The following is a 13,356-nucleotide window of genomic DNA, read 5'->3' as shown; positions in this document are numbered from 1 at the left end:
GGCGGGTGCCGGCGTGCTGGGGTGCCGTGCGGCGCTGCCTTCCGCCCGGCAAAGCCGGCAGCCCAGCAGATGAGACACGCGGGGACGAGGACAAACGAGACCTGTCAGGACCTGACAGCAGCCTAGTTCGCAGTCGGAAAGCTCTCCGAGTTAAAAACACTGACTGACTTTAATTGGCCTTTCGGGTTTGCTGGAGAAGGCGCGAGAGCGATTTTTGCAGCGCTGTTTGACGCCAGGCTGCTCCCCGGTACACCGCAGCGTCCCTCGGGAAGCACGCTGCTGTAGAGTTGCCTAGAGGCTGTTCGTGAATGTCAAACTTGATCTGGCTTCAATATCCCGTTTTGAAATACTTTTGCTCTCAAGAAATGTAAGTAATGCTGCTGAATATTTGATTTAATAAAAGCCAAATGTAGCTTCTCTTTAACCGACCTACTTTTGAGTGTGACTGTCATCTGGATGCTGTCCTATTTTATCCACTTGGCACCGGTGTTTTTTATACACAGTGAGCTCTTCTTAAATAACAAATGAGAGAATGAACTCCGGAATAGAAAAGAGTTGCTCGACAGGACGGCTATGTTAAAGGCTCTATTCACGCATTCGGCATTTCCGGAAGAACATTTATTTTTAGAGAGGGTTTTTTTAATCACGTAGTATTCTAAACTGGTGCTTTAAACTTCGTTTTAAAACCACTTCTGAAATTTTGTACTAGAAATGGACTTCCTACCAAGAAGCATCTTTGAAAAAAATAGCGTATGATCCTGTACCTAAGGTGGTTACAATAATGTTGACATACAAATAAACGCTTTCCTGGTTTCTTAGCATCTTTAACGTTCTTCTAATACATGTTTTTATCTAATTTAGTAACGTGCAGTTCAACATTAGCTAAAGTATAGGCTGTTCCAGTTAATCCTGTTCCCTAGAGACCTCCAGAATCTAGAGACAGTCAGTAAGCAGATCCAGTGTGGCACCGGACCAGGGCTGGAGCACCCACGTCTGAGCTCTGAAGTGATGCGGGTCACTACCACGGATTTTGGTAGGAAGATGGAAAGGCGCGACACAGGCTCTTGTTAGTGTGGGTGTGTGCAAGGTGGAAGGGACACAGTCCAAGTGTCGGAAACCAGCAGGGGTTTATTTGAGGAATCGATGAGATTCCACCTACTATGGAAAGAATGCTTACACTAATCTTTTTATTTAGTCACTTAAGAGCAAAATTGCATTTTAAAGTCACGTTTAATTTTTAAAGAATAAGTAGTAGTGAAAAGATGCTAAGATTTATGCATTGCATTTCTTCATTATGCATTGCATTTCTTATGCATTGCATGTCTTCAACACAACACTATTTCTTCTGAAGCATGTGCTTCAGAAGGGCACACAGTAAACCCAAGTTCTGCTCTGCTGATCCTCAAGGTGGCTATCTATACACAGCAGCTGCATTTTCCTCCATTTGTAGAGCTGCCTTTTATGCTAGTACAAAATGCATTAGCATGTCTGCTATAAATCCTGTTATCCCAAGTTCCATTATGCTCACATTTGGGGTATAAATAAATTGCACGTGGAACATGACTATAAGTATTAGCCTAAGTACACCATAATTATATTTGAGAAGAAAAGGGGACAGACACGTTATAAGAATAAAATACCAGAATACTAGATAGGAATGACTACATGTGGTATACCTAATTACTCAAAACCAAATATTTAAAAATATTTTTCTAGTCCATGTAATTATGTACTTTTTTTTAGCAGGAAAAATGACCAACATAGACCATTTAGAAAGTCTGTCATTTTACAGACAGAATAGTGCTTGTGAAATCGAACCCAAGTTAATATCCTATTGACCCACTGGGCTTGCATTACAGCTCTGTGTCACCGACAGAGCACAGATGAAAGGCAGGCCAAGACTGTTGTTTACTCTAAAGCTACTTCATACTCCTTTAGAAGTATAAAGGAGTTGTAGATAACAGGGCTTTGGCAGCATAAAATGGGCCTGTTAAGTTTCTTTCATGTTGAAAACCCTGTCAGTAACACCAGCACGACATATTTGCCATCAAACAGCGAATTATTTCTTTAAACCACACTCTTGTTAAGAGAGACATGTTTTGTAATAATGAAGTATGGTAAACAAATTCCGCTTTCAAATGACACAACACTATACAATTAAACAGTATATAAATAGCATGGAACAGAATTTTGTGCTGTGCCAGGATAGGAGTATGGTATTCATTTATCACAGCATCACCCCAGAAGTACAGAATATTCATGCAGAACAGCTGAATTTTTCTGCTACTTGAAACATGGAAAAGGTAGGTATTTATCCAGCTGCATTAAAAAGAGAGAGGAAAGGTTCTTGTAGAAGCATCAAAGACAACATTACAGCACCTTCTAAATATGAGTTATATGATAAAAGGGGGCTTGGATAAATATATTAGGTATTTCTGCCTCCTCTTGTTTTTTCTCATTATCTACAGTTCTAATGAATGATTTCGTAAAATAAATAAGGTTTAGTTACATAGTTTGGGGCCTGAGAGGGAAAAGCAGCACAGGCTCTATGAGATTGCTTGAAGCTGTGTTCCTTGGGACAGAAGCTGAAGAGTATTTTGTATTGGGGATATTACAGCCACATTCTTTAACAAGAATAAGACCTTGCTGTGCCTATAATAAAATGTCAATAAAATCTGGCAGTAAACTGCAGTTTGTATATAACATTGGTTTATCTCACAATTTTTCAAGCTGATACCAGCTTTGTATTCTATGGTTAAATATTGTGTCTGTCTGGGTTTATGTGATCTATCTGATTGGGAAAATGTGAACTGCCTAAATCAGGGTATAAATCAAGGCAGGATGTTTTACACTATTGCAGCAGTCCCTTCTGGTTCTTTAACTATCAAAAGCACAAACATGGTCTTTCAATACAGACATCCTTAACATGGCATCGCAGGGCTAGCTCATCTGGTGGCTGGTTACCAAGTTTTAGACATAAACCTTCAGGTTAGTTTTCCCAAAATGAGCCCTTTCATCTTAAATCAGCATGGAGGACCTAACTCCTTTGACAACCACTTTTATGCACTGCAGTGTTACGATTTTAACCTTGCCTTGTTCCTATGTTATTGCAGAGCACTCTTTTTCCATATCCCTTGGTGGATGCATTTTAACACTGTGCTCTTTATGTATGTCAGACAAAGTCAGTGCTTTCACAGAATACAACCTCCAAGTGAGCCAGTGCATGAGGATCCCTTTTCCATCATTGACTATGACAGAACATGCTTTTCCATTAAAATTTACCACAGTTTTATGAATAGTCAGATAAATTGATGGTGTAAGTGCACTTGCCCATCTCTCAGAATGGTATGCTGCCATTGTGAAAATTCCCCTTTTCCACTGCTTAACCCTTTACACAGTATTTGACTGTTGGAAGTGGAACTGAGAATATCAAAAGAAAGATACCAGTTATGCATTCCGCTAGCAAAGACCACTGTATTCTGTACGCTTTTTTTGAATGTGCTAATCAAGTAGACATTTAGGAAAGTAAAATGCTGCCAGGTAACAACACTGGGTCCCAGTGAAGGGCCAGGGGCTGTCTGGACCAAACCCAAGCTCATGGGAGCAGGATGAGGAGGAGCAGCCTGCTAAACCCGCTGTGGGTGTCATGGCTTCTGGGCTCGAGGAACCCGTTCAAGAACCAGCAGTGACTGTAACAGCTGGCTCTGCTGAGGCAGGCAGAATTCTTGCAGAACGCCGTTGATTTGTAAATTATTTCATATCAGTCAGCCATGCTCATAATAACGGATTTCACTTTTTTTTAATCATCCAGGTTAATTTGACTAGGACTTACTTATTCTGAAATAATTGAAAGAAGAGGTCATACTTAATATACTGAAAAATATACTTTCCTCTTTTCTTTTAGCTTTATCAAGAGCAGGACAATAGCACTAAGCATCACAAAATAATACATTGCTTTTTGGCAACACATAAATTAACAGATTCAGAATTCAAAGCTTAGATACATCTGTGAACTGTCAGTGTGAGTGAAATGCGCTCAAATCCCCCTTGGTTTTTGCTCACAATTGTAACCAACCCCATAAATCTAACTTTAAAGGACTGAGACTTGAGCCAGAAACCCATGCCTTGTCTACACTTAAAAGGCTTGGCTGGTATAGCTACACCTTAGAGCTGTATTGGCAAGCACAGATTTCTTTTCTGGTGTAACTTAAATCACTTTCTGCATGGAACATGCTAAACTGGCTAAAGGACTCTGCCAATATAATGGCATCTACACTAGGGCTTTTGCCAGTATGGCTGTAGCTGCATGGGAGTGATTTTTCATCATTCTGACAGCTATTTTGGCAAAACTTCTACATTTAGACTGAGTCCAAATTAAAGTTGGCATTGTTTTACGTTGCAAATAAAGCAGAAGAGAAGCATTGCCAGTTTATGGCCTTGGTTTTACATTATTTTAAATTGTTTGCTCTAAAGGAATGTGTGGGGCAGGATCCATGAGGTCCTTTGGATGTTTGCCTCCCACATTTGTGCTGCATTAAAATCACTTGGTTTTTCAGTGAGCGAGCTTTGGCAATGGGGAAACTTACATTACTAAAAAAAGATAGCGTCTATATTATTTACCCCAGAAATAGCTATCCTGATGCTTTAAAGCAAATTTCCAAAGTGAAGTGAACTGCAAAAGGAAGCATCTGGGCCAAAGGACATGTGGATTAATGCGTCATTCTTCTTCATTTTGTCCTCAGTTCAACAAAGAATGTAAGCACAGGATTAATTTTAGGCACACACATAAGCCCATTTCAAGTTTAGTAGTCATGTCAGATATGATAATGCTCCTTTTTGAACTTTAATTAAGCAGATATTTGAAATTAATCATATGTTTAAGCACTGTGCAGAATCGGGATTTCTTTCAGAAGTGCAAGTTTACATAGAGTGAGGCTATTTATTGTGGTACCATCTGCATTTTCTTTTCTGAACTGCATGTATTTTAAAGATGTCCCAAGGGGCATATTTTTCCACATAAGTACATTTACATCTTTGGCTCTTTTTTCCTAATCTCTCTTTTGCTAAGTGTGTATTTTTGGTTTCAGAAATCCATGCAGAGTTTTCATTGATTTTGTAATTGTATTTACTGTTGAACTCTTCCCTCTGCCAGACTTTGCGTTTGCACAGTACACGTGCAAATCCTGACACTCAGATTTGCAAACCTGCCCTTGCTGCTGGAGCTGCACTGCGGGCAACAGGCCGTGCCTCGCCCACAGACAGCACAAGGGCTGTTCGAGGCAGATAGGAAATTTCATGCGTAATCAGTCAGCACTGAACCAGTGAGCCAATTGGATGAGGAAGTCTGATTTAATCAAGGGTTCTTCCTTCCTTTTTGTAAAACACAGAATGTGCCTGTTAGAAGAAAACACAGACATATTTTTCTGAGTTTTGAAAATGCGAAGCAGGCTTTTCATGACTTCGTACAGACTACACAAGCACCACAACTAAAAGCTCTTCAGCAGTTTCCAGGCAAGTATTCCATGCACTTCGGTTTCTGGTGTTACTTACAACTCAGTGAAGCAGTTGGAGTGGCATTTACCCTGAAACGGAACAGGATAAGTGTCTGTTCGAAGTAAAATTGTGTAATTTGTTGCAGGGGTTTTGTATTGTTTTGGATTTTTTTAATATGTAAAAATAAATAGTAGCTTAGTTAAAAGAGCTTACAATGATTTTTAGCTGTGAAAATGAAACTGTTTATACAAAGCACAGATAGATTTCAAGGCAGACATATTCAAGGCAGAAGACTGGTATATCATAACGTTCACTTCTGCATTCTTCTATTTGCGAGTGTGTTGTGTCTCTGGTAAGTCATGTTTTAAAGTGGTATTTTTATATATACACACATATATAAACATATGTATAAAAAGTTATATATAAAGATATATATCTTGAATATGAATACAATTTTTCTTATAAGATTATACCAACTCACAACCAAGAAAAAAGTTGCTACGTAAATTTATTCGGCCATTTTCAGATTCCTCATTTAATCTACTGTATTTGAGATTATCTTTACAGCAAAAACAAATATTTGCAAGTTTATGTTCTTGGGATAAACTGTCATGATTTTCGAAAGACTGAGCAGTTAGTAAGTAGGTGGCTAATCTTCATGTTCAAAAAGCAGATCTTAAGGAGGACTAGGAGAATAGTGAGAACTTCCACCTCCTAGTCTGAAGTCCAAAAATAATGATGCTTTTAAGGAGGGTGACAATGTGTATTTGTACTTGTTTATCCAAGCCAGGCAAAGGAAGGGTTTCTGTTAGAGGAAAGTGGTTTGCACTTCCATTATTTCCAGTGGGGAAAGTAATTGCTTTTCTTTTTATAGCCTTGCAGTTTGCCAGAAATCAATAAGTCTGCTGAAGGAGATTCCTCACCTCTGTATCCAGCGTTGCATAACTGTGTGGTAGACAAGTGGAGGCAAAATGATATGTAGCAACATCCCTGTCTTAAACCCTCTCATTACTTAATAACCACTGCTTGGGCATTATTTTTACATTTGTAGCAGGGTGACTTGTTTTTTTTTAAAAGTAGGTTGTTCTGTTATTTGCTTTTCACCCGTTGGCTGAATTGTGAGCAACACTTCTCTCATGCTAACTAACAGAACACAGCACCCTGGCAAAGTTGTTAGGATGCTCTTAGAACTTTTTCAACTGCTAGTATAACACAATGATGTAACAGGTAGGATTGATGTAACAGGTAGGATTTAAAAAAAAAAAAAAAAAAAAAAAAAAAAAAAAAAAAAAAAAAAAAAAAAATCCTGGGGAGACATTTATGCAGCAGAATGGCCAATCTGGTCTATGGAGTAGGAGTATATTGTGTTAGGCATTTTATCAGTGTGTGGTAAAATAGTAGTCCTAGCAGAACAGGCATACAGATCTACTACAAGCACAGTATAGAGGTTAAAAAGACAAGTAAAGGGAGAATGCTTCTGTACAACAATTAGAAAACTCCTTTCTCCTTCCACCTAGCCATTGTCAAATTCAGTTGTTTTGTTCTCACAATACAGAGACAAGTCTCTAGAGAGAACTTGAAACTGTGAAATATGACGAAAGTTTTATACTATTTTAGATATCGCCCTATTTTGCCCTACAAGTTGTGATTAAGAACAGATGGCAGGTTTTGGAGTCTTGAGAACAGTAAATTCTAGCAGTATAAGAGAGCCAGGCTGGTAGTTGTACTAATTATCTCCAAGATTTTAGTTCATCTGAACTCATACTTGCAAGCTTGAGGGCAAAATACAAGGCGAAAAAAATCTGCCCCCACTGAAGTTTATGACAAAATTCTCATAGATAAGAATGGAGTTCCTCATCTAATCTTATTCAACATAACTTCTTATGGTTTTCATGTTTGATTTTAATCTGCCTAAAAGATATTCAAATGCTTTCAGTGATAATGGTAATAGGAATGGTTCTTCACTGGTAGCTATGTAGATATTTCTATTTATTACTTTAGTTTTTATGAAACTATGGTTGCCCTCATACAAGTGCACAGAGAACAATGAGTAAGTCAATAAAAACGATTACCAGACTGGATCCTCTAAAGGCATGCTACTAACAAATGTCGTATTTTTTGTAATCTTTCAGTGATAGCTTGCAATGGACCAAGACTCACACTGCACAGCAGAAAGGGAACTGTTGGAAGCTGTAAGCAGGATTACTACATTTTCTACCACAAGTCCATCTGATGAAGAACGAAATCAACTCAAAGCTGAAATTTCATGTCAAGTGAGAAAAGAAAACCCAGAAAAAGATGACCTGCAAGGTTGATGCTATCCTTTAATTTTATTTTTTGTGTAGCTTATTTATGCCATTAATTTTTTATGTAAAAAACTTTGCTTTATTTATTGCAGCAGTAGTCCAGATTTACACTGCTATACTTCACTGAAAATAAGCCTTGATTAAACTTGTAGTAATCATGTAGCAATAGTGAAACAGATGCACATCCTGGTGTGTATATATACACAGAGAGTTTTCATTTTAAATCCCTTGCACCTAAAATCTATTCCAGATTTAATTTACACACCAGGGACCAAAACAGTGATCATCAGATGGCCTGTCTCGGGAGTGCACTTTCCATACATCACAAAATCTGAACTTCTCGGCGGTATCAGCAAGGACACCAAGAATGAAGCTAATCTCAAGCAGTAGTCTCTCAGATGCCTTATGAAGAGGCAGCATTGAACTTTTACTATGCCTAAGATTGCTGTCATCTGTTATTAAATAAAATGTTATATATAATCCAAAATAATATATAATCTCATCAAGATTTTCAGCCTGCAAAGATGTCATAAACACCACCTCTCTTAGGAAATATATGCTCTGTGGAGATTGAGCCAAACCCCAAAGGCCTTGGTAATTGAAACTGTATGGCCAAATGATTAAGAACATGTAAAAGTGGGGCCAGTGAAGGAATACTATGCCTTTACAATTCTCCTTCTGCATGTAGCTGTTATCTTCCCATTCATTTGTGGTCATTCACCTCCATTGTCTGAATGTTTAGATACATTGCAGACTGACTTCAGCTGACTGCATTGACAGAGACATTATTGATTGGAAATTGGGACTGGTGTGCCCACCAAAATACAAATATTCCATTTCTTTTATCCATTTTGCGAGCCTATATGCCACCTGATGAAAACTGTTGTCAGTAGATTTCAAAGGCAGAGAAATCACCCTTTTGAAAAGCTACATCAAATTCCCCTGTAAGCAAACTCTTCAACCAGCTGTCCTACATTTTTATATATGCATATGTATATATGTCTCTGTGTGTGTATGTGTATGTGACTGTGAGGGGAGAGAGGGAGGAAGGTATATAAAATATTTGTAGCTGAACTGTGGCATCAGTTCAGCTACAAAAGAAAAAGAGAATGTGAGTATTCCTCCTTCAGCTGAGCTGATTATCCAAGTTTCTCCTTTAAGGTTAGGATATTCATGTTTTCTCAGCTTTCACCTGTTACTGCACAAACCCAATATTTGAATAGGGTCAGTATTTGAATATATGTCTGGATTTGCAGCTGCATTGTACTGTCTCCTCATTTTAGCAGCAAAGCCTGGAGAAACATCCGATTCAGAAGACTGAGTCGGCATTTCATAGGGCTACATCTGGGATGATGAAGCATACCTCCTGCTCAGACTGTGCCCAAGGTTACAACCTAAACATACAATACTTCTTGTCAGTATTTTTTCTGTAACTTTGTATTCTGCAGCCCGTTTGGTGTCTTTCAAGCTTTCAGACCACAATAGCTTTCCTCAAAGAATCTGGACCTGTCTTTATTCGCAGTGAAATTACTTATTTTATCAGTCTTTAGGTCTTGCTGTTAACAGCAACAGAAATTCTAGGCTCTCCTTTCACAATAAATGCATAAGAATTTTCTTTCCAAATGCAAAGGTTGTAATCTGAAATACTAAATATATTGTTTTTAGATTCCAATGCATCCCTAAGTCCCAACTCTGCGATGACCACTAAGGAGCTTCAGGAATATTGGAGGAATGAAAAACGCCAGTGCAGACAAGTCAAACTCCTTTTCGAAATCCCATCAACCAGAATTGTAGAGCACCACTTATCTAAATATGTGGTAAGCTAAGAAATTAATATGTAAGAAGATCATTGATTTTTATTCACTCTACAGGGGTCTGCACAGCACACAGCATGCCTCATTACATGAAAGCCTTACCGAGGGCCAAGTTTTGCAAGCCATGATCATACCAACTAGAACCTGTTCTCCCATGGGCATAGCTGGTGGGATCTGCCCCTAAAAAAAACACTCTGACAATCAGTTCACAAAATCTGCAGCAGTGGAAAAGTGATATCAAGTAAATTAGTAGCTTGAGTATCCTTAACACCCAGAGGCTCGTCAACATTAAGGCAATTCACACAGATGTAAAAATACCAATATAGTTACACTTCCACTGAGCTAGCCTGCTGTAGCAGCTGCATTGCATTTGTATAACTTCCACATCAGAGATTTATGTTAGCACAAGTGCAAAATTCTTTGATGTTGACAAAGTCTAAGACATCCTCCAGCTAGATTGCTTGGGATCGTTCCCCTTTCTTACCTAGAGTTCCATTAGATGGCATATTTCTGTCATATTTTTGAGGTGAAACATGAGTATGAGGGACAGGAACAACAGAATGGGTTGAATTTTTATATCTTTACTCACAGTACCGAGACTTGGTTTTTATTTCTGATTCTGCTCCTGGCCTTCAGGAGGACTGATCTAGAGCAAGTCTCTTTCAGTACTCCTGTGAAATTCAGATAGGGATGTTTTCCTTGTTTGCAACAACCTCTTGAGATCTGTAGATAAAGAGTGCTAAGAATCATACTAGTGTTGCTGATACTGGGTGATGCAGCTCGGTAGAATCTGAAGCAGGTAAATGTTCTGGAGACTGTCCTAAGATCTTGTTGCATGCTACACACACCTTCTTAGATGATGCCATTCTTGCATACTCTCAATAGTGTCCAGCTTGTTGAATAGTTAAAAATTATTTTAGTATAACTGTAGGAGAACAAGAGTATCGTGCAGTGTATGTGCAAGTAGTTAAACTTAGGACTAAGTACATGCCTAGGCCAAAAGATTTACATTACAACAAAATTTAGCCAATTTGAATCATAGTCTAATTAATTGGTTTCTTCCCTTTTTCATGCACACTCCACAAATAAAAAAATAAGTACTTGTAAATTATTCACTTAGCTGCCTTTGATAAAATGATAGCTTAAAAAATTGCTCTTATGATTGTTTTGGATATGCATCAGGCATATATACTTTTCAGCAGGGAGCAGGACAAAGTATAGGAAAATGTCACAGTGCTTACAAATGAAAAGAGATCAGAGAAGTCAGCTCAAATTTACAAACCTTTCAAGGAGCGCTTGTAAAAATCATTTATGAAGATTGAAAGAGAGAATTTCTCTTTAAGGAAAAACAAGGAAGATAATCAGACAGACACTAGTGCTAGTACTGGTTTGCACCCTTCAACAGCAGCAAAGAAAACTGGCATGAGTAGAACTGCTCCAGTTCCTGTATAATTCAGTGGGAACAGGGTGAAGTTGAATGTGAACACAGTCATCGTCCAAAAGCCAGCAAGGTCAACAGTCCATGTCCTTAGCTGGTGCATGGTGACACAGTTAAACTGGCCTCAGTGGAGCTCCACTGGTTTACACACATTAGGGATTTGGCCCTTCCTCAACATCATTGTGCTTGGATCAGGACCAGAAGAGAATCTATTTGTACAACGCATAACACGCAATTTTATTTTGCAGCTATTTTTCTAATATCACATTTATTATAGTCCTTTTCAGGCTAGTGAAGAGCTGAGGAAGACATACTCTTGAGTACTGTTAATGTGGGACAGTGTTGCTGTTAGCTGTTGGTGAAGGATTTTGGATAGCAAACAGATTTTTGTAGAAATGTCACATTTTTTTGCATTATTTATATGCCAAGTAAGTTTGAATAACAAGACAATGATTTAGAGGGGAAAAAAGGCTTTGGACTTGCTCCATCTTATTTTTGCACACACCAAACATTACTGCCAAATACTCCCTCTTCTTTCACAGCATTAATAACACCCTCAAATCCCTAGAAATGTCCGATACAAACAACATTTCTGAGTATTACGACCAATGTAAAATAGATTACATTACAATATTAAGTCTGGGAAATCCATTCAGTTCACTGAAGATGATTGATTGCAGCAGCCATGGCTGTTAGAAACAAAGTACAGCTACAGAAATGCTTTGTAAGTGATTTTACGTGCTTCAGTCTAGTTCACCATTCCCAGCACCTTGCGGGATGGGATCTGTTAGTGTATTGTTTATCTACAACTTATTTACATGCTAAGGCTAAGTCTGGTGACAAAAGTCCAAAACAGCAGAAGGTGGGAACTATTAATTTGATGGCTGCAGGTTTCAAAGATCAGGCCTACACTAAGCATGCACCATAATCTCCGGCAGCAACTAATTAGCAGCACTGCTATAACCCATAGGAGTATACAAAATTACATGCATAAAATTGGTGCAGGAAGGTTTCGGCTGGTGGAATATACAAGCACAAAGTCTTTTCAAAGTAATAACAGACTAAATCTGACTGCACTGGGGCTAGAATGTCCTTCTCATGCTTATTTTTTTGTTTTATTGTGCTTAGATGTATAAAATCATCATTTTGCAAACAGGGAGTTTTGACAGCAACAAGTCTGTAATTGAACGGCGTTACTCAGATTTTGAGAAACTGCACAGAAATCTGCTGGAGGAGTTTAGTGAAGAAATGGAAGAGGTGACCTTTCCCAAAAAAACTCTAACAGGGAACTTCACAGAAGAAATAATCAATGAGAGAAAATTAGCCTTCAAGGACTACTTGAGACTTCTATATTCTATAAAATATATCCAAAGATCAAAAAAATTTATTGACTTTTTAACAAGGCCGGAGCTTCAGGAAGCATATGGTTGCCTGCGGGGTGGCCAGTACACCAAAGCTTTGGAAATCCTTTTAGAAGTCATTGGTCTGCAGGAAAGGCTGACGAGAGGCAACCCTGTCTCAATTGTCCCTACTCTCTGTGCTATCGTGGTGTGCCACAAGGACCTAGAAAACCCAGCAAGTGCCTTTGAATATGGAGAAAAAGCTCTATCACGCCTTCGTGTGCATACCAGCCACAGGTATTACATTCCATTGTTAGAAACAATGATCACTTTGGCGTATGAACTTGGCAAGGATTTTCTGTCTTTGCAAGAAAAACTGGAAGAATGGAAGGCAAAAAAAGATCCCATACGGGTTTTTACCCTGAAAGAACTTGCAGTTCGGGAGTATGTACAATGAACACAAGAAACAATTTCATTAAAGAGCAAAGCTGTCAGGTCCTTTTCCCAACCACAAACTCTTGCAAGGGTAAGAACTGGAAATTACCTGTTCGGCTAACATATCCTTATATTAATAGAAAAAAATTAAATCAAATATCTTTCATGTTCAAAAGGGACATTAACATTTATGTTGGAAAATATCGTATTTACAGATACAAGGAGCACCTGAGCTTACTAAGGTTTTTGGAAAGAAATTTGCAACAAAAAAATCATTTATGATTTGCTTATTTTGAACATAGCGTATTTTGTGTGAAAAGTCAGAGTAGGAAAATGCAATGAATAAGGCACTTACGAATCTGCAAAATCAGAGGCATTGCTTGCTCATGTGGAAACTACTTCCTTTCAAGAAGAGAAATATCTTCTCAGTCAATGCAATCTAAAGGGTGCATCTTCAGACACTGAATGTAGTTTTTTACTCCTCCAGCTGAAGCCTGGTCAGACAACACCTGCCATTTCTGAGAATGATA

At 38.4% G+C, this 13,356-nt stretch overlaps 1 protein-coding gene and 1 long non-coding RNA gene across 2 annotated transcripts; both read left to right on the top strand.

Moving 5' to 3' along the window:
* Nucleotides 1-52: 52 nt before the first annotated feature.
* Nucleotides 53-821, top strand: LOC103914174. Its single transcript, XR_663454.1, has 2 exons — nt 53-367; nt 504-821. It is a non-coding gene; the product is annotated as an uncharacterized LOC103914174 (long non-coding RNA).
* A 4,568-nt stretch (nt 822-5,389) lies between these two features.
* SNX20 (sorting nexin 20) lies at nt 5,390-13,193 on the top strand. Its single transcript, XM_009320780.1, has 4 exons — nt 5,390-5,511; nt 7,626-7,803; nt 9,465-9,616; nt 12,180-13,193. Exons 2-4 carry the CDS (start codon nt 7,638-7,640, stop codon nt 12,846-12,848), a joined length of 987 nt encoding a protein of 328 aa, XP_009319055.1. The 5' UTR covers nt 5,390-5,511; nt 7,626-7,637; the 3' UTR covers nt 12,849-13,193.
* The last annotated feature ends 163 nt before the right edge of the window (nt 13,194-13,356 follow it).

This window comes from Pygoscelis adeliae, unplaced genomic scaffold (assembly GCF_000699105.1).
Source record: "Pygoscelis adeliae isolate BGI_AS28 unplaced genomic scaffold, ASM69910v1 Scaffold63, whole genome shotgun sequence".
In the NCBI taxonomy this organism is placed as follows: Eukaryota; Metazoa; Chordata; class Aves; order Sphenisciformes; family Spheniscidae; genus Pygoscelis; species Pygoscelis adeliae.
Note: the sequence above shows the minus strand (reverse complement) of the source record. Positions and strands in the feature narration are given on the sequence as shown.

Bases quoted from the DNA above. Each gene is read 5' to 3' on its own strand.
- SNX20 (XM_009320780.1), top strand. From the start codon at position 7,638: ATGGACCAAGACTCACACTGCACAGCAGAAAGGGAACTGTTGGAAGCT. The intron at 7,804-9,464 runs GTTGATGCTATC...TATTGTTTTTAG, and splicing joins AGAAAAAGATGACCTGCAAG to ATTCCAATGCATCCCTAAGT. The intron at 9,617-12,179 runs GTAAGCTAAGAA...TATTGTGCTTAG, and splicing joins ACCACTTATCTAAATATGTG to ATGTATAAAATCATCATTTT.